Source organism: Musca autumnalis, unplaced genomic scaffold, assembly GCF_047663935.1.
Source record: "Musca autumnalis isolate F117 unplaced genomic scaffold, ASM4766393v1 scaffold_3, whole genome shotgun sequence".
In the NCBI taxonomy this organism is placed as follows: Eukaryota; Metazoa; Arthropoda; class Insecta; order Diptera; family Muscidae; genus Musca; species Musca autumnalis.
This window is the reverse complement of record NW_027411866.1, coordinates 135171337-135194765: the sequence shown is the minus strand read 5'-3', so window position 1 is coordinate 135194765 and position 23429 is coordinate 135171337. Positions and strand designations below refer to the sequence as shown.

At 33.2% G+C, this 23429-nt stretch overlaps 1 protein-coding gene across 5 annotated transcripts in view; it reads right to left on the bottom strand.

Moving 5' to 3' along the window:
- LOC141397780 (rho guanine nucleotide exchange factor 10-like protein) overlaps positions 1 to 23429 on the bottom strand; it is a 316226-nt gene that overhangs the window by 244064 nt on the left and 48733 nt on the right. The window contains exon 2 of one of the 5 annotated variants that reach the window (XM_073974498.1): positions 15395 to 15450. The exons of the other annotated variants lie outside the window; for them this stretch is intronic. Coding sequence (XP_073830599.1) covers positions 15395 to 15450 — 56 coding nt within the window. The remainder of the gene's footprint in view (positions 1 to 15394; positions 15451 to 23429) is intronic. 5 annotated transcript variants of the gene reach the window in all.

The window sequence follows — 23429 nt, the reverse complement described above, 5'->3', positions numbered from 1 at the left end:
AATAGAAAACCCTCACACCCTTCATACTCTCAAAGAGATTAATACAGATGAAGAACCTATCAGAAGACTATTTATAGCATCAATTTAGCGCCTAAATATATGCTGGTGGAAATTGTGGCCACTAATATATAATGAAAGTAATAAAAAATTCTACACATGTTCTTTTATTCTTTAATTTTCCGTATTATTTTTTTATTTCCAGCTTTCTCTATAAAAATACATGCAGAAATATCACATTTTAACCCCAAATATTTTTGTTATCCAATTGCAAAGTATTACTTTCATGAGTATTAATAACGATATACATATTTTAAATGCTTTCGAAAAATAATTGCATTCTAAGTATTATAATCAGTAATATGAATCTCTTATATTAACCCAAAAATATCTAAGATTTCATGTTTTGCTCATTTCTTATTTTTAAAATACACACAACAAAAATTGCCAAGAAATCCTTGAACCTGTTTTGTGCAAAACATCTTAAGATTTCACCTTGCTAAAATTTATACTTGAAATAATGACCCCAAAAACTAATTGCCAAAGAAAGAAAGAGAGAGAGCGACAGGAGAATTAAAACACATAAAACTAGAACAAATAGAAATCGAAAATACTAATAAATCTGTTTGCAAAAAAATTCTTTTCACTTTTAAAAAAGTTTGTTTTGGCAGTGGGATTTCGCGGAAACAGTAGTTCATTGACTTGGCAATTTTTGTGGCTTTTGTTACTCAAATTGCTTTATTTTTTTCCTTCGGCGTAAAAAATGACCATCTCATTATCGTCGTCGATCATTGCAAATAAAAATGTGGTTTTGTTTTGTTTCATAACAATGACGAAATACTGAGCTCTTTTGAATGAATCGTTTGCCACTTAACCTCCCACAAGCAACACCTGAGCTCTTTGAACCCAAAACTATCAAAGAACTAAAAAAACAAAAACAATGAAATTAACAAATTTCAATCTTATTATGAAATGTTTGTGTTTATTTTTGTATTTTTTTGTGAACAATTCGGCAATAGTTCATGAACGTTCGCATAATATTCTGCTGTGCCATGTCATGCTGGGTAGGTACCCTGAGGTAAGAAAAATTAAAAAAAATCACATATTTTGAGAAGAGCAAAAAAAACATTTGCAGGTCATTTTTTAGAATGAGAAGAAGTTAAAAAAACAGTAGCAACATAGATTTTTGGAGCTAATAATAAGGGGCATGAGTTAAGCATGGTGAAAATGGCGATTCACAAGAAGTCATGGCAATCGAATACTTAAAATTGATCACCCTAGTTAGCAGTAGGTCGTCATATTGAGGCAATATAAAAAACTGATCTGTTCCACAAGTTTTCCCATAAATTATTAGGAAAACCAAATGTTTCTAATAAATTTTTAAATCTTTTTTTCTAAAACCAAATTATTTTCCTCACAAAGCTGTTTTTTCTTATTTTTCATTGTGGAATCCCACCGAAAGTAAAAAAGGCGGGCGGAGACCTCATGTTGGGTTCACAAATGCACAGCAGGTGCATTTTATCAGCATTATTATCGTCATCAACAGCATTCACTATTGTTGCCACTCACTATTATTAGTATTGGAGTAGAGATAGAGAGGTAGCCAGCAAAAACAGCCGCAACAGCATCAGCCAAGATAGGGGTATCAATAACCAACTAGCTATAGTTTGTATGTATAATAAACGACAACGCACTTGTATGTTCAACAAGATGATAATGATGGTTGGTTGCCGTACGGCGTTATTTTCATATTTTTCAAAGGCAAGGGGAATATCCATACTAAGATTCCAACATGCAATACGATGCCATACAATGTGGTATGACTAACAGTGAATGTTTGTTTCTTTTTTTCCATACAAATCTCTGAGAAATGGAATAGGTGACATAGGTGGGTTGTATACAAATACTACTCAAAGGCAGGCACCACACATCGAACTGTGGTGTATTGTATATAAATATTAACTATGGTGGTGGTACTTTTGCTTTTCAATACATATTTTATTCAATCATTTCATTTGAAATCCAATTTTTTTTTCTTCCGTCATTTACATTCAAATTCAATATCAAATAAATTCGAATGAAAATGAAAGGTGTCAATGGTAACAATGATGCTGCAGATGATGATCGTCATCATCATCTTCATTATCGTAATCCAAATAAATACAATTTCAATAAAAGACAAAAGCACATCAAATACAGACAAGCTTTTTCCATCAAATATAATTTAAAGGGGGAATTGCGTGGATCTGAGCTTGAATATTTTATTTATATTTGAAAATTTAGCTCTTAAAATCTTTTCGAAGTGTCTGTTATTTAAAGAGGCTATTCAATGGTTATCCGACTTTTGAAAAACTTCTCAAATGGATTCATGAAATAGAAGAACTCTGAAGGGAGTTTTCCACACAGAAAATCTTTCCAGGGCTCATCTTTACACAGAACAAAATAGTTTCTTAACATCAATAAAATCTTAAGTTATATCAATGAAATGTGTCATTGATTTTGAATACAGAGCTACATTGAAGTAAAGTCAATGAAATTATTAATTAATCCAACGAAACTTCTTCATTATTTCAATGAAGTATTATCAAGTAAATAGAAGACATCTGAACGGAGTTTTCCAACAGAGAAAACCTTTCCACTGCTTACCTATACACAGAACGAAAAAGGTTAATGACATCAATGAAGTCTTACATTAAATCAATGAAACGTATCATTGATTTTGAGCTTAAATTAATGAAAAGAATTTCGTTGAAGTAAAATTAATAAAATTGTTAATCAACGATAGTTATCATTGATGTAATTGTTTGTGAAATGTTTACATTAATACTATGAAACAATTTCATTACACTAATTTTATTGCATTAATGAATGTTCTTCATTGAATGGATGAAGAAGTTTCTTTGTATTATTGAATATACATAAGGCTTAAATTTAATTTCATGAAACTCAATGAAATTGTTTCGCTAGTGCAATAAAATCTTAAACACATTTTACACTTAACGTGTTTTATAAAACATCAATCATTTAAATTGTCAATTCCGTACAATATATGTCAAATAAATGACGCAAACTCCCAAAACACCTGTTTAAGTGCAAGTTTTACGGCTAAAAATAAATGACAAATTTCATTGATATAACGTATGACTTCAAAAAATAGCAAAAAAAAAAAAACAATAAAATATGTTTCTAAAAATAAAAGACCTTTCAAGCATCCAAACGACCAAGAAACTTTTACAAAGCCCGTTCTATATACAGAAGAAGAATAATAAGAAGAGGGATGTTCCGTTAATGTCTCTTCTATAAATGAACAATGTCCCTAAATATATGGGGACTTTCAAAGGCTTTCGGTAAAGAAAGAAGACCTCTAAGGGAGGACTTTTTTGATTTGAAAATCTTCGGGAAATCTGTTTAGACAAAGGACACTAATATGGGTATTCTATTCCAACTTATTTATTATTTCAATGAAGTATTATCATTGATGCAAATATATGTGTTTCATTATTAATACCATGAAACTGTTTCATTACATTAATAAAAAAATATTCATATTTTATTCAATACCGTATTTAGATGCAAGAATAATACGAAATAAAGAGGACATTGAATTCGACTGGTACACGAATGACACCTCATCTGGCAGAATTATAAACTTTCATGCAACACAGCCTAAAAATCAAATACTCAACACTGCTAAAAGCCTCATTTACCGAATTCTTACAATCAGCGACACCAAATTCCACAACAAAAACTGCGAAACAATCATTAAAATCCTTAAGTGCAATAGTTTTCCAATTAGAATCACTAACTCACTAATTGACGAAATTAAAATAAAAATAAAAAATGACACATTGACTCCCATCAATAACAGGTCCGCATCACAAAATAACGAAGAGAAAGTTTTTTGCGGTGTAACATACATCCCTGGATTATTTGACAATCAACAACTACGTCAAATAATAAACAACAATAACATCAACTTTGCATTCAAACCAAACTCAACTATAAGAACAATTTTTACCAACACAAAAACACCTATTGACAAGCAACAACAAAGCAATGTTGTTTATGAAATACGATGCAAAGGCAAAGAGAATGAAAGCTGTGAGAAGATATACATCGGAACAACAAAGCGATCGTTAAGCACAAGGATGGGAGAACACAAGGCAGATATAGCAAAACATAAAGAGACAACTGCGCTATCACAACATGCCCTTCACACTGGTCATTCACCAGATTTTGATAGCATAAAAATATTAGACAAAGAAAAAGTGGAGAAGAAAAGACTAATGATTGAGAGCCTACGAATACAAGAAAAAATTGACAAAACGATGAATCTGAAGGAGGACACCGACAATATAAGCTCGTGCTATGGAGTTGCAATAAAGTGAAACTGCCTGTGATATTAATTTTTAAGTCGTTTAGTTTATTATATGTTCTAGTTATAGTTCAATGTAAACTCGTCTTAAAAATAATATTGTAAGTTTACTTTGTTTGTGATATGTTTAAAAAAATTAATTGTAATTTTTTGATCTTAAATAGACGAATTCCCCAGAAGAAGTCGCCAAAAAAGCGACGAAACGTCGGGAGTAATAGCAATAAAACTTGTTTTTTAATTGCTTCAAATCTAAAGGTCTTAAAGCTAAACAAAAAACAACATTAACAACAAACATTGGCCAAAGAAGAAAAACAACAATATTTTATTACATTAATGAAAGAGCTTCATTGAATTGATGAAGAAGTTTCCTTATATTAATAAATAAATTCATCAATTGCAATTTTATGAAACTCACTGAAATTAGTTCATTAATGTTCAAAATCAATGACAAATTTCATTGATACAAAGTATGATTTAATTTAAGTTTTGTAAGAATCCTCCAAGGTATTAATACAACAAAGATATGTTTCTAAAAAAGAAGACCTTTCAAAGATCCAAACGGCCAAGAAGCCTTTGCAGATCCCGCTCTATATACAGGAGAAGAACAAGGATGTTCTGCACGCAAAAGGCCTTTAAATGTCTCTTCTCTAGATGAAAGATGTTTCTAGAGATATAACGACTTTCAAGGGGTGTCTCTAATGACTGAAGAAGTATTATATTTTAACTTATTTCAATAAAGTATTATCATTGATGCATTTGTATGTGTTTCATTATTGCCATGAAACGGTTACATTGATACTATGAAACAGTTTCATTACATTACTAAAAGTATTTCTTTGCATCAACGAAACAGTTTCACTGAATTGATGAAAAAGTTTCTATGTATTAACGCTTAATGAAATTTTTATCATTAATGCAATAAAGTTGGAAAGTTGGTCCACAATTAGTGACAAATTTCATTGATATAACGTATGATTTCATTCTTGATATGTACGAATCCACCAAACTAAAAGAAGCAATATGTTTTAGATACATATACAGGGTTATCATGAATAAAATTTCCGTGCGGATTTTTTCCCTTTCCCCAATTTTACAATTTTCTATTTCCATATTTAAGTCCAAAAAGGGAATATTTATGTCGATTTGGTGAGAATATTGTATAATTAATTGATTCTAGTAGTTTTTAGCTTTTTAAAATATCTATTTTAAAAGAATATCACTTTTCAAAATTATTTTCCATGCGGAAAATTCCGCGGGAAATATTCATGGTAACCCTGATAGAAAAACTATCAAAGATGCAAACGCCGAAGAAACCTTTACAAAGCCCGCTCCATATACAGAATAAGACGGGGGTGTAAATGTAAATATAAGACCTTTAAATGCATCTTCTCTAGATAAAATATTTTTCTAAAGATATAAGGAAGTTTCTCTGTATTATTGAATATCTTCAAAAATTTTAATTTTATGAAGCTCAATGAATCATTAATGCAATTAAGTTGGAAAGTTGATGCAAAATTTCATCGATATTACGTAGGAGTTCAATAATGTTACGTAAGAATCAACAAACCTTAAATAGAAGAACTTTAAATTGCTGTTCTCTAGATGAAAGATGTTTCTAAAGATATAAGGACGTTCAAAGTGTTTTTCTAAAGACATAAGACCTCTCAGAGAGGGCTTCTATGATTTGAAGGTCTTGGGGAAGCCTGTTTTGGCATCTAATACGGTCTTCTATGTAATGTCCCAAGGAAAACATTACATATAAAGGACCTATCAGACGATTATCCTACAAATAGAAGCCTTTAGACCCTTCATACTCTCAAAGAGATGAATACAGATAAAGGACCTATCAGAACACCATGCTACAAATAGAAAACCCTCAGACCCTTGATACTCTCAAAGAGATGAATACAGATAAAGGACCTATCAGAAGACTATCCTACAATTGGAATACCTTCAAGCCCTTGACACGGTTCTTTTATAGACATGAGACTTTTAAAAAGTGTCGTTCAAGAGACAGCTGACTTTTCAGATTATTTTCTACAACTTAAAGATCCTTCATAGAAGTGTTATTTCAAAGGATTTTTCTATAGACAGGATCTTGGATAAGAAAAAACGTTGAAAGAAGTACTGTAAAGACAGATGACCTCTCAACGAATCTTTCCATGAATTGAAGACCTTTAAGGAATCTTTTATAGATTGAACGATTTTAGAAGGATACTGTTTATATCCTAGGACTTTCAGAGAGCTATCCTACAAATAGAAAACCTTCAGACTCTTCAAACGGCTCTTTTACAGATAGGCGACTTTTAAAAAGTGTCTTTTGAAAAACTCTGAAGTGGTCCTTTTTAGACTGAAGACTTTTCAGATTGTTTTCTACAATTTAAATATCTTCCAGAGAAAAGTTCTTTAAGGGATTCTTCTTTAGACAGAATATCTTTCAAAGACGCTCTAAGAAGACTAAAAGAATTCTTCATTCAAGGGATTCTTCTACAGGTAAAACATTTTTCAGAGGCGTTCTAAGAAGTCTTAAAGACTTCTTAGACAGGTCTTCAATGAATACAGATAGAAGAAATTTCAAGGACAGAAAAACTCTCGAAGGGCTTTTCCATAAAATCTTTTATAGATGGAGCAATTTTAAAAGGATCTACTTTATATAGCAAACCTTTCCGATCATATAAATAGAAAACCATCACATCCTTCTAACGAGTCTTCCGTAGATGGATGATGTAGGTTATCTTTAATAAGGATTAAGGGTTTCATGAATAAAAGACCTTTAAGCTGTATTCTATACATAGAACACCTTTCGAGGAGAGAAGTACTTCCTACACATCCTTGATTATGATGGACTTTGTGCGGGTCTTATTTCGATAAACGACCTTTCAAGAGGCCTTCTGTACGGGTGTTATATAGACAAAGGGCCTTTCCAAAAGGCCTTCTGTACATAAGAAATCTTTTAAAATGTCACAAACGATTTTTCGAAGTGGTCTACACCTCTACAACTTCTATACATCGAAGAGTTCGTAAGTGTCCTCTGTGGATATAAGAGATCTTCTAAATATAGGCAATCCTCTATAGGCAGAAATCCCTTTTAAATAAGACTTCTGTAGTCTTGAGAAAGGGATCTTCTGTAGGTAAAAGTCATCTGAAAGATGTCGTATGTATATGGAAGACCATAGATGGGCGATACAGGTCTTGTGAAATAAGGACCCTTCTACAGACAGGATACTTTTCAGAAAGTTCCATGAGGAGAAGACATTTGAGTTGAATTCTATCTCCTCCACATCTCTTATTCATCAATGAACTTTGTAAGGGTCTTTTAAAGATAAAAGACCTTTCAAAAAGGTCTTCTGTGCATAAAAATCTTTCAAAGGGGGGGGGGGGGGGATTCTATAGGCAAAATTCACAACAGGTTTTTCAAAGTGGTCTTCTTAATTCTGTAAGGGTCTAATATAGATAACGTACATTTCAAAGAGGTTTTTTGTGCATCACAAATATTTCAAAGGGGCTTCTATAATCAAAAATTATGTACAAAAGGGTTTTCAAAGTGGTCTTCTTAACTTTGTAAGGGTCTTATATACATAAAGACCTTTCAAGAAGGTCTTTTGTACATAGAAAATCGTCCAAAGGGGGCTCTAGAGTCACAAAGGCTATTCTAAGACATATTCTATAGTGAGAAAGAAGCATCTCCTCTAAAACTTCATTAGATTGAATAATTTGTATTAGATAGATAGAATCCTCTATAGACATTTCCTGAGTCATTTCAGTCATGTGAAACTTCTCTACAAGTGGTATCTTAGGACACACCATTCGGACTCGGCGATAAACTGTAGGTCCTATATCATTGAGACCCTTTCAAAGAAGTCTATATATAATTGTTCCACAAACATCCCAGGCGGGACAAGGGAGACTTCTCTCATATCAATGAGTGCACCCCAATTTATGTGAACTCAATGATATAGGATCTACAGTTTATCGGCGAGTCTGAACGGCGTGTCCTAAGACACCAATTGTAGAGAAGTTTTACATGGCTGAAATGACTCAGAAAATGTCGCCAACATAACTGAGGGGTATTTTGCCACCGTTGAAAATTTGATGTTGCCTAGCCGAGGAATCGAATCCACGACCTTCTGCGTGCAAGACGGGTGTGCATACCATTGCACCACGGTGGCAAAGGAGAAGACTACTTTTTGTAGGTAAAAGTCTTCGGAAAGGAGTCAACCTTAGATGGAAGATCTTTTAAGTTTTTTTTATACACATTTGTAAATTTAAAGACATTTCGAAGGTGTGTTCTATAGACCGGGGACCTTTCAACAGAATTTTCTACAGTTGATGTCATATCAAAGTGGTTTTTAATAGGCAGGCCCTTTTATAGATCTTCTTTCGAATGTGTATCCTATGGTAAGCGTCATATATGAAAAAGTATAATCATTCAGAGCGGATAGATTCAAGCCATTATAAGGTGATCTTTCATTCACACATGAATGAAGTCATATGTAAGGAGTTAAAACATAATATAAATAGTTGATCTTTCGAAGGTGTCTTCTATGTGTACCCTTTAAGAAAAGTTAAATAAAAACTAAATCATTAAAAGGGGATATCTATAAAAATTCAATAATTCCATGTCGCATTCTACAGATAAAAAACAATCCGAAATATGTTCTGTCAACGTTATATGGCGTTCCAAAAGATCAATAAATAGAAAATTCTTCAAAGGCTCTTATGGCTTTCCAAAAGACATGCTACAGATAGAAGTAGAAAAGTTCACACATCAACAAACATGACCTTTGATCAGCAAAAATTCCCCAGCGAAAGTATGACACAAAAAGCAGTAAAAGAGAACTTTAATTTATTTTAAGAATATTTTGGCCCAAAAATAAAGTTCTGACAAATTAAACAAAAGTGGAACGACTTTTTATTGTTATTTCGCACAAGCCAGCCACCAGTGGTATTTAGGTCATTAATATAGGGGAAGATGGAGTTTGATTTATGACACGTCATTATCCTTATCAAGAGCGTTAAATATGAGACTTCTCATTAGTCTTTGTAAATACACTAAAGAACTAGTTAAGAATTCGAGATAACTGCAAACTTTTTTCCCGGCTTCAATTCAAGCTTGGAACAAAATATTTTAAGAAGAAGACCACAACTACAACAAAAGACCATACCTCAACAATGGAGTATAAGGAAACATACAATTCTACCGAAAAACAATACAACACATCTTCTTGAGAATGAATGCATAACGGCGGAGATGATGGTTGCGATGAAGATGATGATGATTCATGCAGTTTAACGCCGTACATGTAGCCTGATTAAAATATAAATAACTCAACATTAATCTCAACAAGCTATATGTGGCCACAGTACTCATGTTTGTGAAAAAGACCAGACTAGAGCGCGCAAAATAAAAATTAACAACAACGCGTGAACGTTCTAATTGTGTGTGAAATAAATAAGAAAATAATGCTTGAATTCATCATCGTCCTCATTCCTCTTCGTCGACGTCGATCCCTGAGATGTGGAGAAAATTTAGCAAACATTGAAATCATCATCATCTTTAGAGCTCTTTGATAACCATGCAAAGAACAAATTGTGAAAACATAACAAATGAGCTTCAATAGCATTTCAAAAAAGAAACCTGGCGGTATCTTAGTCACGCCATAGGTGCAAATATACTATGTATGGTGGTACTTCAAGTCAAGACTTCGAAGATGATTCATGACATAGAAAGGTTTGTCCGTACGTACATACATATGTACATGTGTACGTATGCATGCAATGTATGCATGAACTGCAATGAAAGAAAAGTACAACATACTCAAGAAAATCTGCATATTATGCATACAGAATGCAGATCTAATAGGGTATATACATATATAATATACACCAATGGAAGGAAATGTTTGCAGTAATATTCTATCGAACCGATATTGCATTTTTACACTGAAGACAAATACAGATTTAGGAGAATTATTTTTAGCATCCCCAACATGGATCTAATATTAGTATTGATACCCTATTTTATTCCTTCAGAGAAAACATTCTTCAAATAAATAAATCACAAACATTTCCTTAAATGAATGATAATATTTACCAAAATTTGAGCATCCCGAAGGTTTCAATGCCAAAGTTACTACCGTATTACATTCCTAAAAAACCACAGCTTTTCCCAAATTCCTTTCCTCCTCATACATCACTTCAATGTCGTCCTAAACCTCCAACCAAACAAATATTTCCACCTGTTTTATTTTATTTCTTTCTTGGTGTTGCACTTGTCATCTTCATTCTACACACACACCACACCTTCCTATCTAAACAATGGCTAGATAATAAAGCGTTGAACGAAAATTACTGCCTTCCATACAATCAAGAAAAACTACGAAAGATGTTCATACTCAAAAAAAAAAAAAAAAAAAACAAAAAAACAGATGACTAAATAAATATCTATGACTGAGTTTTAGCTACCGTTTGTATGTTTGGCATGCTTTCTTCCAAGTCAAGAGCACCGTAACGAACACGAATGACGACGATGGCAAGGCGGCGGCATCTTATAGAAAGATGTAAATAATGTTCACAAGAAAAGAAAATATTTCTAAAACATTTATCATCATTTGTAAACATGTAAAAAAGCTGTGTTTTCTATTGCTTCGTTTTTTTCTTTTTTTAGTTTTTCCTTCAATTTCTTGTTGCTGAAGTGCCTCTGCTGGTGAAAAGAATTTCTATTTAAGATTTTTTTTTGTTTAGTGAAGCAACAACATGGAAGGTTATGTTTACGTATCAGGCAGAGCAATGGTGCAATGTATGTAGGCGCATGCATGCTACACATCACCCAGTGAGAGTTGCACTTAGCCTTAGATTCAATGCAACAAAGTTGTATTGCATTTAAATGAATAAGCAGAAATGGGGAAGGTTATGGTCACATTGGCGGATAGGTGGTGAGGAAATACTGTTTCAGGTTGCCAAATAATTAGGAATTCGTTTGGGAACAATTTTATAATTTTAAAATTATAATTTATTATTTCATTAAATTAAAAAAAAAAAAAATAAATAAATATTTTTAAAATATTTTGTTGTTATTCAAACAATTGAATTGCAACAAAATATGGACTCGAGCTAAAATAAACACAAAGATGAAAAAAAATAATAAAAATTTAAAGAAACATAAGAACTTAAAATTTAATATATTAAAAAAAGTATAAAATTTAAAAATCTAAAAGTTTTATTAAAATATTTAAAAACTTAAAAAAATTTAATATTTAGTCTTTAGAAGCTCCTTTTATATAAGGAAGGCTAGTTAGAAGCACCCATTATATAAGGAAGGCTAGTTAGAAGCACCCATTATATAAGGAAGGCTAGTTAGAAGCACCCATTATATAAGGAAGGCTAGTTAGAAGCACCCATTATATAAGGAAGGCTAGTTAGAAGCACCCATTATATAAGGAAGGCTAGTTAGAAGCACTCATTATATAAGGAAGGCTAGTTAGAAGCACCCATTATATAAGGAAGGCTAGTTAGAAGCACCCATTATATAAGGAAGGCTAGTTAGAAGCACCCATTATATAAGGAAGGCTAGTTAGAAGCACCCATTATATAAGGAAGGCTAGTTAGAAGCACCCATTATATAAGGAAGGCTAGTTAGAAGCACCCATTACATAAGGAAGGCTAGTTAGAAGCACCCATTATATAAGGAAGGCTAGTTAGAAGCACCCATTATATAAGGAAGGCTAGTTAGAATCACCCATTATATAAGGAAGGCTAGTTAGAAGCACCCATTATATAAGGAAGGCTAGTTAGAAGCACCCATTATATAAGGAAGGCTAGTTAGAAGCACCCATTATATAAGGAAGGCTAGTTGAAGCACCCATTATATAAGGAAGGCTAGTTAGAAGCACCCATTATATAAGAAAGGGTATTTAGAAGCACCCTTTATATAAGGAAGGGTATTTAGAAGCACCCTTTATATAAGGAAGGGTCCTTAGAAGCACCCTTTATATAAGGAAGGGTATTTAGATGCACCCTTTGTTTAATGAAGGGTCTTTAAAAGCACCCATTGTATAAGGATGGGTCTTTAAAAGCGCTCTATATAAAAGAAAGGGTCTTTAAAGCACTCTTCATGTAAGGAATGGTATTTAAAAGCACACTTTATATAAGGAAGGGTATTTAGAAGCACCCTTTATATAAGGAAAGGTCTTAAGACCTTGATATAAGGAAGGGTCTTTAGGATCATCCTTTATATAAGGAAGGATCCTTAGAAGCACCCTTTATATAAGGAAGGATCCTTAGAAGCACCCTTTATATAAGGAAGGATGTTTAATAGCACCCTTTATATAAGGAGGGGTCTTTAGAAGCTCCGTTTATGAAAGGAATGGTGTTTATATCTACCCTTTATATAAGGAAGGGTATCTAGAAGCACCCTTTATATAAGGAAGGGTCTTTGGTAGCACCGTTTATATAAGGAAGGGTATTTGGAAGCACACTTTATATAAGGAAGGGTATTTGGAAGCAGCCTTTATATAAGGAAGGATCTTTAGAAGCACCGTTTATATAAGGAAGGGTCTTTTGAAATTGTCTTTAAAAATTAAAAAATTTAAAAGCACCTTTTATATAAGGAAATTGTCTTAAAAATTAAAAAAAACTAAAAGCACCCTATATATAAGGAAGCACCGTTTATATAAGGAAGGGTCTTTTGAAATTGTTTTTAAAAATAAAAAAAATAAAAGCACCCTTTATATAAGGAAGGGTCTTTTGAAATTGTCTTAAAAATTAAAAAAATTAAAAGCACCCTTTATGTAAGGAAGGGTCTTTTGAAATTGTCTTAAAAATAAAAAAAAAAAAATAAAAGCACCCTATATATAAGGAATGGTCTTTTGAAATTGTCTTTAAAAATTAAAAAATTTAAAAGCACCCTTTATATAAGAAAGGGTCTTTAGAAGCACCCTTTATATAAGGAAGGATGTTTAAAAGCGCCCTTTATATAAGAAAGGGTCTTTAGAAGCACCATTTATATAAGAAGGGTTGTTTAAAAGTACCCTTTATATAAGGAAGTGTCTTTAGAAGTACGCTTTATATAAGGAATGGTGTGTAGAAGCGCCCTTTATATAAGAAAGGGACTTGAGAAGCTCCCTTTATGAAAGGAATGGTGTTTAGGACCACCCTTTATATAAGGAATGGTATTTAAAAGCGCCCTTTATGTAAGGAAGGGTCTTTAGAAGCACCGTTTATATAAAGAAAGGTCTTTAGAACCACCCTTTATATAAGGAAGAGTCTTTAGAAGTACACTTTATATAAGGAAGGGTATTTAGAATCACGCTTTACATAAGGAAGGATCTTTAGAAGCACCGTTTATATAAGGAAAGGACTTTAGAACCACCCTTTATATAAGAAAGGGTCTTTAGAAGCACCATTTATATAAGGAAGGTTGTTTAAAAGCACCCTTTATATAAGGAAGGGTATTTAGAAGTACGCTTTATATAAGGAATGGTGTGTAGAAGCGCCCTTTATATAAGAAAGGGTCTTGAGAAGCTCCCTTTATGAAAGGAATGGTGTTTAGAACCACCCTTTATATAAGGAAGGGTATTAAAAAGCACCCTTTATATAAGGAAGGGTCTTCAGAAGCATCCTTTATATAAGGAAGTCTTTGGAAGCACCGTTTATATAAGGAAGGGTATTTAGAATCACCCTTTATATAAGGAAGGATCTTTAGAAGCACCGTTTATATAAGGAAAGGTCTTTAGAACCACCCTTTATGTAAGAAAGGGTCTTTAGAAGCACCATTTATATAAGGAAGGTTGTTTAAAAGCACCCTTTATATAAGGAAGGGTCTTTAGAAGTACGCTTTATATAAGGAAAGGTCTTTAGAACCACCCTTTATATAAGAAAGGGTATTTAGAAGCACCCTTTATGAAAGGAACGGTATTTAGAGAAACCCTTTATATAAAGAAGGGTATTTAGAAGCACCTTTTATATAAAGAATTCTTTATATAAGGAGGTAGCATTCTTTATATAAGGAAGAGTTTTTGGAACCATCCTTTATATAAGGAAGGGTCTTTAGAAGAACCCTTTATGTAAGGAATGGTATTTAGAAGAACCCTTTATATAAGGAATTGTATTTAGAAGCACTCTTTATATAATATAAGGAAGGGTGTTTAAAAGCACCCTTTATATAAAGAAGGGTCTCTAGAAGCATCCTTTATATAAGGAAGCGTCTTTAGAAGTATCCTTCATATAAGGAAGGGTCTTTAGAAGCACCCTTTATATAAGAAAGGGTGTTTTAAAACACCCTTTATATAAGAAAGGGTCTTTAGAAGCGACTTTTATGTAAGGAATGGTATTGAGAAGCACCCTTTATATAAGGAATGGTCTTTAGAAGCAATTATGTATGGAATTGTCTTTAAACATATTAAAAATGTTAAAATGTATAATATTTAATTTATACTTGATAGTTCATAACTTGTAATAATATGTGATTCCTTCGACCAAGCTAATTCTTCTTGTGCTGGCAACTCTCATGCCACTGTTAGTTCACTGTGCTATGACTGCTTGAAATATTTCTTTTCAAGACAAATATGAAAAATTGATGCATAAATTTTAACACGTTAAATATTATGAAAATAAATATTTCCATACTTTTTGATGTTTGGAATTCATTTTTGGCCCGAGAGGTACTTGAGAATTTTTTGAAAGAAATCAAGATCGTGTGTAATGGAAAGAAAAAAGAAAATAAATATAAATATGCCAACTAAGAATGCCACGCAATCAACTACGAAATGAACACAGCATGTAAATGGAATGTCTGTTTTGCGATTATTTTGTTATGTTCCACAATATGAAATGCCTCTCCTGCTTAATGGCATGACAAAAACCGAAATGATAAATCTCTGATGGTGTGTTCTTAAGGAGAGAAGAAACAACAACAGTATTGAGAAATAGCATTTTATGTTTTGTGACAGGAAGCGTATAAATCATTTAACACGGTAGGATTTTTTGGGGTTTTGTGGTAGGCAAAATTTTTAGAGTACTCACAAATTTTGATTAATGTCTGCCTGGACCCAAAAAGAGGAAGAGAGATGAATACATACCTGAAAAATAAAAAAAAATTGAAATTAATTTTTAATTTTAAAAAATGTTTAGTGTTTTACTTTACAAGAACCATTTTGGGGTTTTTGGAAGTATCTTAAAAAATCTATTTTTTTAGATTAGTGGAGAGTAATATGGATAATATGGAATGATGGTTATGCGGTTTTGTGAAACACAAGTCAAAGAACGGCTAAGGTTGAAAAAGGTAACACCACCAACTTTAATTTTTCAATTCTAGATTCCCCCGTCATTGTTACAGGCAGATTATTGAACCTCCCAAGATCATCGGTGCAAACAAATCCCCCAGGATCCCCACCACAAATTAAAAACATTTTTGCTACAGATTGACTTAATTAAATCGTATTTCCGTTTAATTAACTGTATTATTTTAAAAGTAAAAACACACCTAATTAAAAGCGTATTAAAAGGAGAAGGTCGAACCAAGCCCCTTTTTACCAGATATGCCTTTGAACAAAGTATTATTTCACATGCGTACATACGTACATACACATGGTGGAGAGTAATTCAAATTATTCAAGACATGAAACGAAAATCTCAAATAAATTCTGCCACTTCAACCTTACCCCTCCAACCCACCATCCATACATATTGACGCAACAATAATAACAAATGGCAAAACTAAATGCTCTTAAAAATCAATACCGTAGAAAACATTGACCTGGTTTTGTTGTCAGCATTTTCCACCTTATAGAAACTAGCAGCGTCTGGCTGGCAAATGGCTGCAAACACCACTTAACGCTTCAATGTTTTCATAGTAACCAAAAGCCCAAAAAAACTAACAACAACAACATGGCAAAAGAACATCTAGGGAGTGACGACAAAACAAAAAATCAAATTAAACAAAATGCGTAATAACCAAATAATCACTTCAGCGACAACAACTAAATTAACTATGCAAATAAACCTAAGCTTCTCCACACTCTTGGGGAATATAGTTTTTCCAAATTTCCACAACATTGCATAGCTTTTATTAAACAAAACAAAATTGAGTGCCGCCAAAAATCAAGTTGATGTTGACAAACATCTCCTCAGTTGTAGTCAAAGTTCATTATCATCGACGACCTTTGGAGTCACGGTAGTGGTAACAACGTCGCCGCTATAATAATAATGATGATGACGACGACGGTGATTACAACGTAAAATGATGCCTGTTATTATGACAAATCAACAGTCATTACATCTAGTGACAATTAAATACCGGCTGACTGGCTGTTTGGTTGGTTGGCACACTTGGTTATTGGCAAATATCAAAAACGGCGCTATGTCTAATGTTTTTGTTTGTGGTTTGGGGGCTATTGCAGCAATCCATACCACATTTGTTCGCGTGATTTCTGTTTGTTATTGTTGTTGCTGTTAGACAAAATTACACATATGAATGGATTGGTTTTCTAGAGGAAATACTCGATATGGTATTCATCAATGAAGCGATGATGAGAATAAATATTTAAAATAAAATAAATATTTAAGCAATAACAATTGGTGGGATCGCCGATATTTTACAACAAGCAGATGTGATGCAGCACCACGTATACCAGACAAAGGTGGTTAAGCCCCCAACCTATTCTGTAGGTTGGAGAATTTAAATTTCGCTCCAGGCACGAGTGACCCTAGAGACCTTATCTTATACAAAAGTTCTTCTAAAGACCCCTTTTTTACAAAGGGTGCTTCTAAAGACCCTTTTTATAGAAATGATTCTTCTAAAGACTCCTCTTTATATGAACGCTTCTTCTAAAAACCCTTCCTTATATAAAGGGTTCTTCCAAAAACCCTTCCTTATATAAAGGGTGATTCCAAAAACCCTTCCTTATATTAAGGATGCTTCCAAAAACCCGTTCTTATATAAATGGTGATTTTATAGACCCTTCCTTATAGAAAGGGTGCTACTAAAACCCTTTCTTATTAAATGGTGCTACTAAAGACCCTTTCTTACATAAAGGGTGCTTCTAAAGACCGTTTCTTATATAAAGGGTGCTTCTAGACACCCTTTCTTATATAAAAGGTGCTTCTAAACACCCTTCCTTATATAAAACGTGCTTCTAGACACCTTTTCTTATAAAAAAGGTGCTTCTAAACACCCTTCCTTATATAAAAGGTGCTTCTAGACACCCTTCCTTCTATAAAGAGGGTTCTTCTAAAGACCCTTCTTTATATAAAGGGTGCTTCTGAAGCCTCTTCTGTATATAAGGGGTGCTTTTAAGGAGTGCTTTTGTAGGCACTTCCTTATAAAAAAGTGTACTCTAAAGACCCTTCTTTATATAAAGGGTGCTTTTAAATACCCTTCTTTATATAAAGGGTGCTTTTAAATACCCTTCTTTATATAAAGGGTGCTTTTAAGGACCCTTCTTTATATAAAGGGTGCTTCAAAAGAGCTTTCTTTACATAAAGGGTGCTTCTAAAGACCCTTTATTATATAAGGGTGCTTCTAAAGACCCTTTATTATATGAAGGGTGCTTCTAAAGACTCTTCTTTATATGAAGGGTGACTCTAAAGACCCTTTCTTATATAAATGTTGCTTTTAAATGACCTTCCTTATATAAAAGGTGCTTCTTAACACCCTTCCTTCTACAAAAAGTGCTTCTAAAGACCATTTCTTACATAAAGGGTGCTTCTAAAGACCCTTCTTTATATAAAAGGTGCTTCTGAAGACTCTTCTTTATATAAGGGGTGCTTTTGATGACCCTTCCTTATTTAAAGTGTGCTTTTGTGGACACTTCCTTATAAAAAAGGGTACTTCTAAAGACCCTTCTTTATATAAACGGTGCTTCTAAAGACCCTTCATTATATAAAGGGTGCTTCTAAAGAACCTTTTTTATATAAAGGGTGCTTCTAAAGACCCTTCTTTATATAAAGGGTGCTTCTAAATACCATTCTTTACATAAAGGGTGCTTTTAAAGACCCTTCTTTATATAAAGGGTGCTTCTAAAGTCCCTTCTTTATATAAAGGGTGCTTCTAAAGACCGTTCTTTATATAAAGGGTGCTTCTAAATACCCTTTTTTACATAAAGGGTGCTTTTAAAGACCCTTCTTTATATAAAGGATGCTTCTAAAGTCCCTTCTTTATATAAAGGGTGCTTCTAAAGACCGTTCTTTATATAAAGGGTTCTTCTAAAGACCCTTCTTTATATAAAGGCTTCTTCTAAAGTCCCTTCTTTATATAAAGGCTTCTTCTAAAGTCCCTTCTTTATATAAAGGGCGCTTCTAAAGACCCTTCATTTTTTAAAGGCTTCTTCTAAAGTCCCTTCTTTATATAGAGGGTGCTTCTAAAGACCCTTCTTTTTATAAAGGCTTCTTCTAAAGACCCTTTTTATAGAAATGATTCCTCTAAAGACCCTTCTTTATATAAAGGATTCTTCTAAAGACCCTTCTTTATATAAAGGATTCTTCTAAAGACCCTTCCTTATATAACGGGTGCTCCTAAAGACTCATCCTTATATTAAAGGTGCTTCAATAGACACTTTCTTATATATAAAGAGTGCTTCTAAATATCCTTGCTTGGTGGGTGCTTTCTAAAGACCATTTCTAGAGATTCTTTCTTATATAAAGGGTGCTTCTAAAGACACTTTCTTTTATAAAGGATGCTTCTAATGACTCTTTCTTATATAAATGGTGGTTCATATATATAAAGTGCTGATAAAGACCCTTTCTTATATAAAAGGTGCTTCTAATGACCCTTTTGTACAGGAAGGATGTTTCCAAAGACCATTTTAGAAAAGGTATAATAATGATTTTAGTTACTTTTATGCCTTCATATTCATATCGCAATTTAAATTCAGATTTTTTTTTGTAAATTCCTTTTGACAATTTCAAACCAATAACGAACTTTATTACACCACACAGCCTACATGCTTTGAGGGGCAGACATTATGACTAATTCATCATCATCGAAAGGTATTAACAAAGAGCACCAAACAAATGATTTCCAATATGCGTTTTATGCTTTAATGGCTATGAAGTTTTTCCGCTCTCCATGCCGCCATAAGAATGCGTATTGTGTAAGCCGAAACTTCACTAATCAATGGCTATCATGCGTTAATATTTTTCAAATGATGCGGAAACTTCCTGTCTTTACACTCCACTCCACAATATTGATTTGTTAATTTCATTGGCTTATCGATGATGAAGATAATGATTACACCCTCCTCTATTCGTACCTTCTCTATGTGTGCCACAATGAAACATTATTATTTCCAATTAAGCACAGAATAAGTAGCATTTATGTATATTTTCCGGAGTCACCACATTCATGAGGGGTTCTCACAAACATTTGTTGGGTGACAAACGGAAGTTGTTTTTAAAATCAACTTAACTCGCTCACGTTTTGTACGTTTACATGATTGTTTTTACGTACTCAAAGCCTAGTCATTCACAAGCTTTGCCGGTGTTTTTTATTGCTTTGTTAAATTAAATTTGACCGGTCATACATAAGTGCTGAGAACACCCGCTGCTTCGCCGCTTTTTGTTTTGTTCTGACTATATGTAAATTTCTCTATTATATTCCTCAACATAGAATGCATTTCAATACCATTTTTGGTCAGCATACATTGCGCCTTCTCGTCTTACTCACCGTTCGCGTGATCTTTACTTCGCCGCTTATTTGTATTCTCATCCAATTGTTATAAATTATTCAGTGTTTTTATTTTGTTCTTTTTTTGTGAGTTATTTTAATTTTATTTGGTTTTTTGTCACACATTGTTTCTGTCGTTTATGTTCTATCGGACATTCTTTGTGTTGTTGTGTTTTGCCAACGAAAAAGTATGCCGCATCACCATTACGCGATTTCAAACGTGTGTGGTCTGTAATGTAAAACAACAGAAAATTTGTTCTAAATCCGAAATTAAATTGACATTTGATATTTATGTCTTGTCTCGTTTGGTCAAACGAAAAAAACGGGGTAATTGATTGGATTGTTTATGTAAATAAGTAAGGCATATTTTTTCTTTCGATAAATTCGAAAGCATTTTTAAAGAAGAGAATTCAAAATTTTTTTCTCTGCAGTTAATCAGTATATTACTAATTATTTATATCAGCACTTTATGGAGGAACTCTTTCTATAAGAACGGGCCATTGGAAGCACCCCTTCTATAAGAAAAAGGTCTTTGGCATCGCCTTTCTATAATAAGGGTCTTTGGCATCACTTTTTCTATAAGAAAGGGGCTTTCGCAGCATCCTTTTTATAAGAAAGCGGCCTTTCAATAAGAAAGGGTATTTGGCAGCACCATATCTATAAGAAGGAGTCTTTGGTAGCACCATTTCTATAAGAAAAGGACTTTAGCAGCATGAGAAGGGGTCTATAAAAATGATATTTGGAAGCACCCTTTCTATAAGAAAGGGTCTTAGGCAGCACGCTTTCTATAAGAAAGGGTCATCTATAAGAAATGGTATTTGGCTGCACCCTTTCTTTGGCCGCACTCTTTCCATAAGAAAGGTCTTTGGCAGCACAATTTCTATAAGAAGGGGTTTTTGGTAGCACCATTTCTGCAAGAAAGGTAAGGGACCTTTCTATGAGAAGGGGTCTATAAAAAGGATATTTAGCACCACCCTTTCTATAAGAAGGGTCTTTGGCAGCACCCTTTCTATAAGAAAGGTCTTTGGCACCATCCTTTCTATAAGAAGGGCCTTTGGCAGCACCCTTTCTATAAAAAGGGGCTTTGGCAGCACCATTTCTATAAGAAGTGGTATTTGGCAGCACTCTTTCCATAAGAAAGGGCTTTGGCACCCTTTCTATAAGAAGGGATTTTTGGTAGCACAATTTCTATAAGAAAGGTTCTTTGGCAGCACCCCTTCTATAAGAAAGAGTATTTTGTAGCACCCTTTCTATTAGAAGTTGTCTTTGGAAGCACCCTTTCTATAAGAAAGGGTCTTTGGCATCAATCTTTCTATAAGAAATGGTCTTTAAAAGCACCTTTTCTCAAAGAAAGTCAGCATGCTTTTTAGAAGAAAGGGGCTTTAGAAGAACCCTTTCCTATAAGAAATGGGTCTATCGGAGCACCCTTCCTCTAAAAAAGGGTCTTCGGAAACACCCCTTCATAAGAAAGGAAGCACCCTTTTCTAAGAAAATCTCTTTGGAAGCACCCTTTCCCTAACAAGGGGACTTTTGAAGCACCCTTTCCCTAACAAGGGGTCTTTTGAAGCACCCTTTCTCTTGGAATAGGCCCTTGGAAGCACACTTCCTCTAAGAAAGGGTTTTTGGAAGCACCCTTTTCGTAAGAAAGGGTCTTTGGAAGCACCCTTTCTATAAGGAAGGGGTCTTTGGAAGCACCCTTTCTATAAGAAGGGGGTCTTTGGAAGCACACTTCCTCTAAGAAAGTTGTCTTTGGATGTGCCCTTATTCTAAAAAAGGGCGTCTGAAAGCACCCTTTGTATAAAAAAGGTCTTTCAATGCATCCCTTCTCTAAGAAAATAGCCCTTGAAAGCACTCTTCTTTGTAGCGTTTCTTAAAAAATCATTGAAATCTTGACTATTTTTTTCAAGAAGCACATTGCCACTAATTTTTTTCTACAAATTATTCTGCCTTCTTCTTTAAAAAAATATCTGACTTTCAGCGCTACAACCATAAAAACAGCACATGAAAATTTTAAGAGTTTCTTATGTTGACTTTCTTTGCGCTTTTCAACTGAATGCCTCAAACCACCATCATAATATGCAAAATAGGAAGAAATCTAAAACGACCTGCAAGGAATATTAATTTCTATTACCAAGCAACCCGAGTATGTATGTATGCTACGAAGAAGAGACAGATGAATCCACTGCATATATAAATACGAGTACATCAAAAAAAACTGCAATGTTCTGCTGCTCACGGTAGCTGGGCTTGCATGCCCCAAGTATGAGTCAAAGATAACGATGGATGGAAGGATGTACATACACAGGTATAATGATAACTATCATAATAAAGATGATAATGATGGTGATTAAGAAAAATAACAAAAAAGATCGCAAAGTTCCTACCTTCTTCATGTTCAACTAATGAAAAAAGAAACGAAAGATGAAGCAACAAATTACTGGTAGTCATCAAGTTTGTTAAGAGAAGCTGACTAAATGTTTAGCAAGAAAAGAAGTTTCCGTTTCGGAATTATACACCGGTTGCATACTAATAACTTTTTTGAAAATCTACTGATTAAATATAACCCCTTTAGAGTTAAAAGTTCATTGTGAAAAAATGAAATTCTATTGTTCTGTGCAAAAAAAAAAAAATATTCAAGTTAATAGTTTGGAATTTAATTAAGCGCACAAAATTGAACTTTGAACTCTGTTGTATGAGTAAACATTTAATAGTAGAAAATTATAATGAGATTGTGAGATTATTACTGTAAGCAATAAAGTTATTAGTGTTGTTGTTGCTGTGTCTGTGTGATTGTGTGTTAGAGTACTTTAATTGTTAGGTATTTAATAGATTATGGAATTATTTAATTACTTATTCAAACAATGTGGTCATTGAAATTGCTCCGTATAATCCAACTTTGCAAAATTATAATTTAATTTGAGAAAACAAAGCTTTTTCGTGTGGTAATTGGTGGTAGAAAGGAACAGAATATAATTTCTAAAAGCGTAATAAATTTATGTAGGAAGGACGATAAGGAAAGTTCCAAACAAATGGATTTCATTTGCCAAAACCAATTAAAACCTTTCAAAGGAAGAGATTTTAATTTTCCAAATATTTTTGAAAATAAATTTACATGTTAAATGACATTAAACTTTTTTGGGAAGAAATCATTTCATAATGAACATTAACACTCTCTGTTAATTACATTTTACAACTTGTTTTGTCATAAGAAAATTTACAAATATTTATTTTTATCCCCTTTTGACAGTACAGTCAGATAATAATATTGCTTATTACACGATCTTAATTAAGATATCGTTAATCAGAAGCTTAATATGCAAAAATAAACGTATGGATTTATACGCCTTGTCAATAAAAATGGCATAAGGTGTCTTCAAATCAGCTGATATCGCCTTT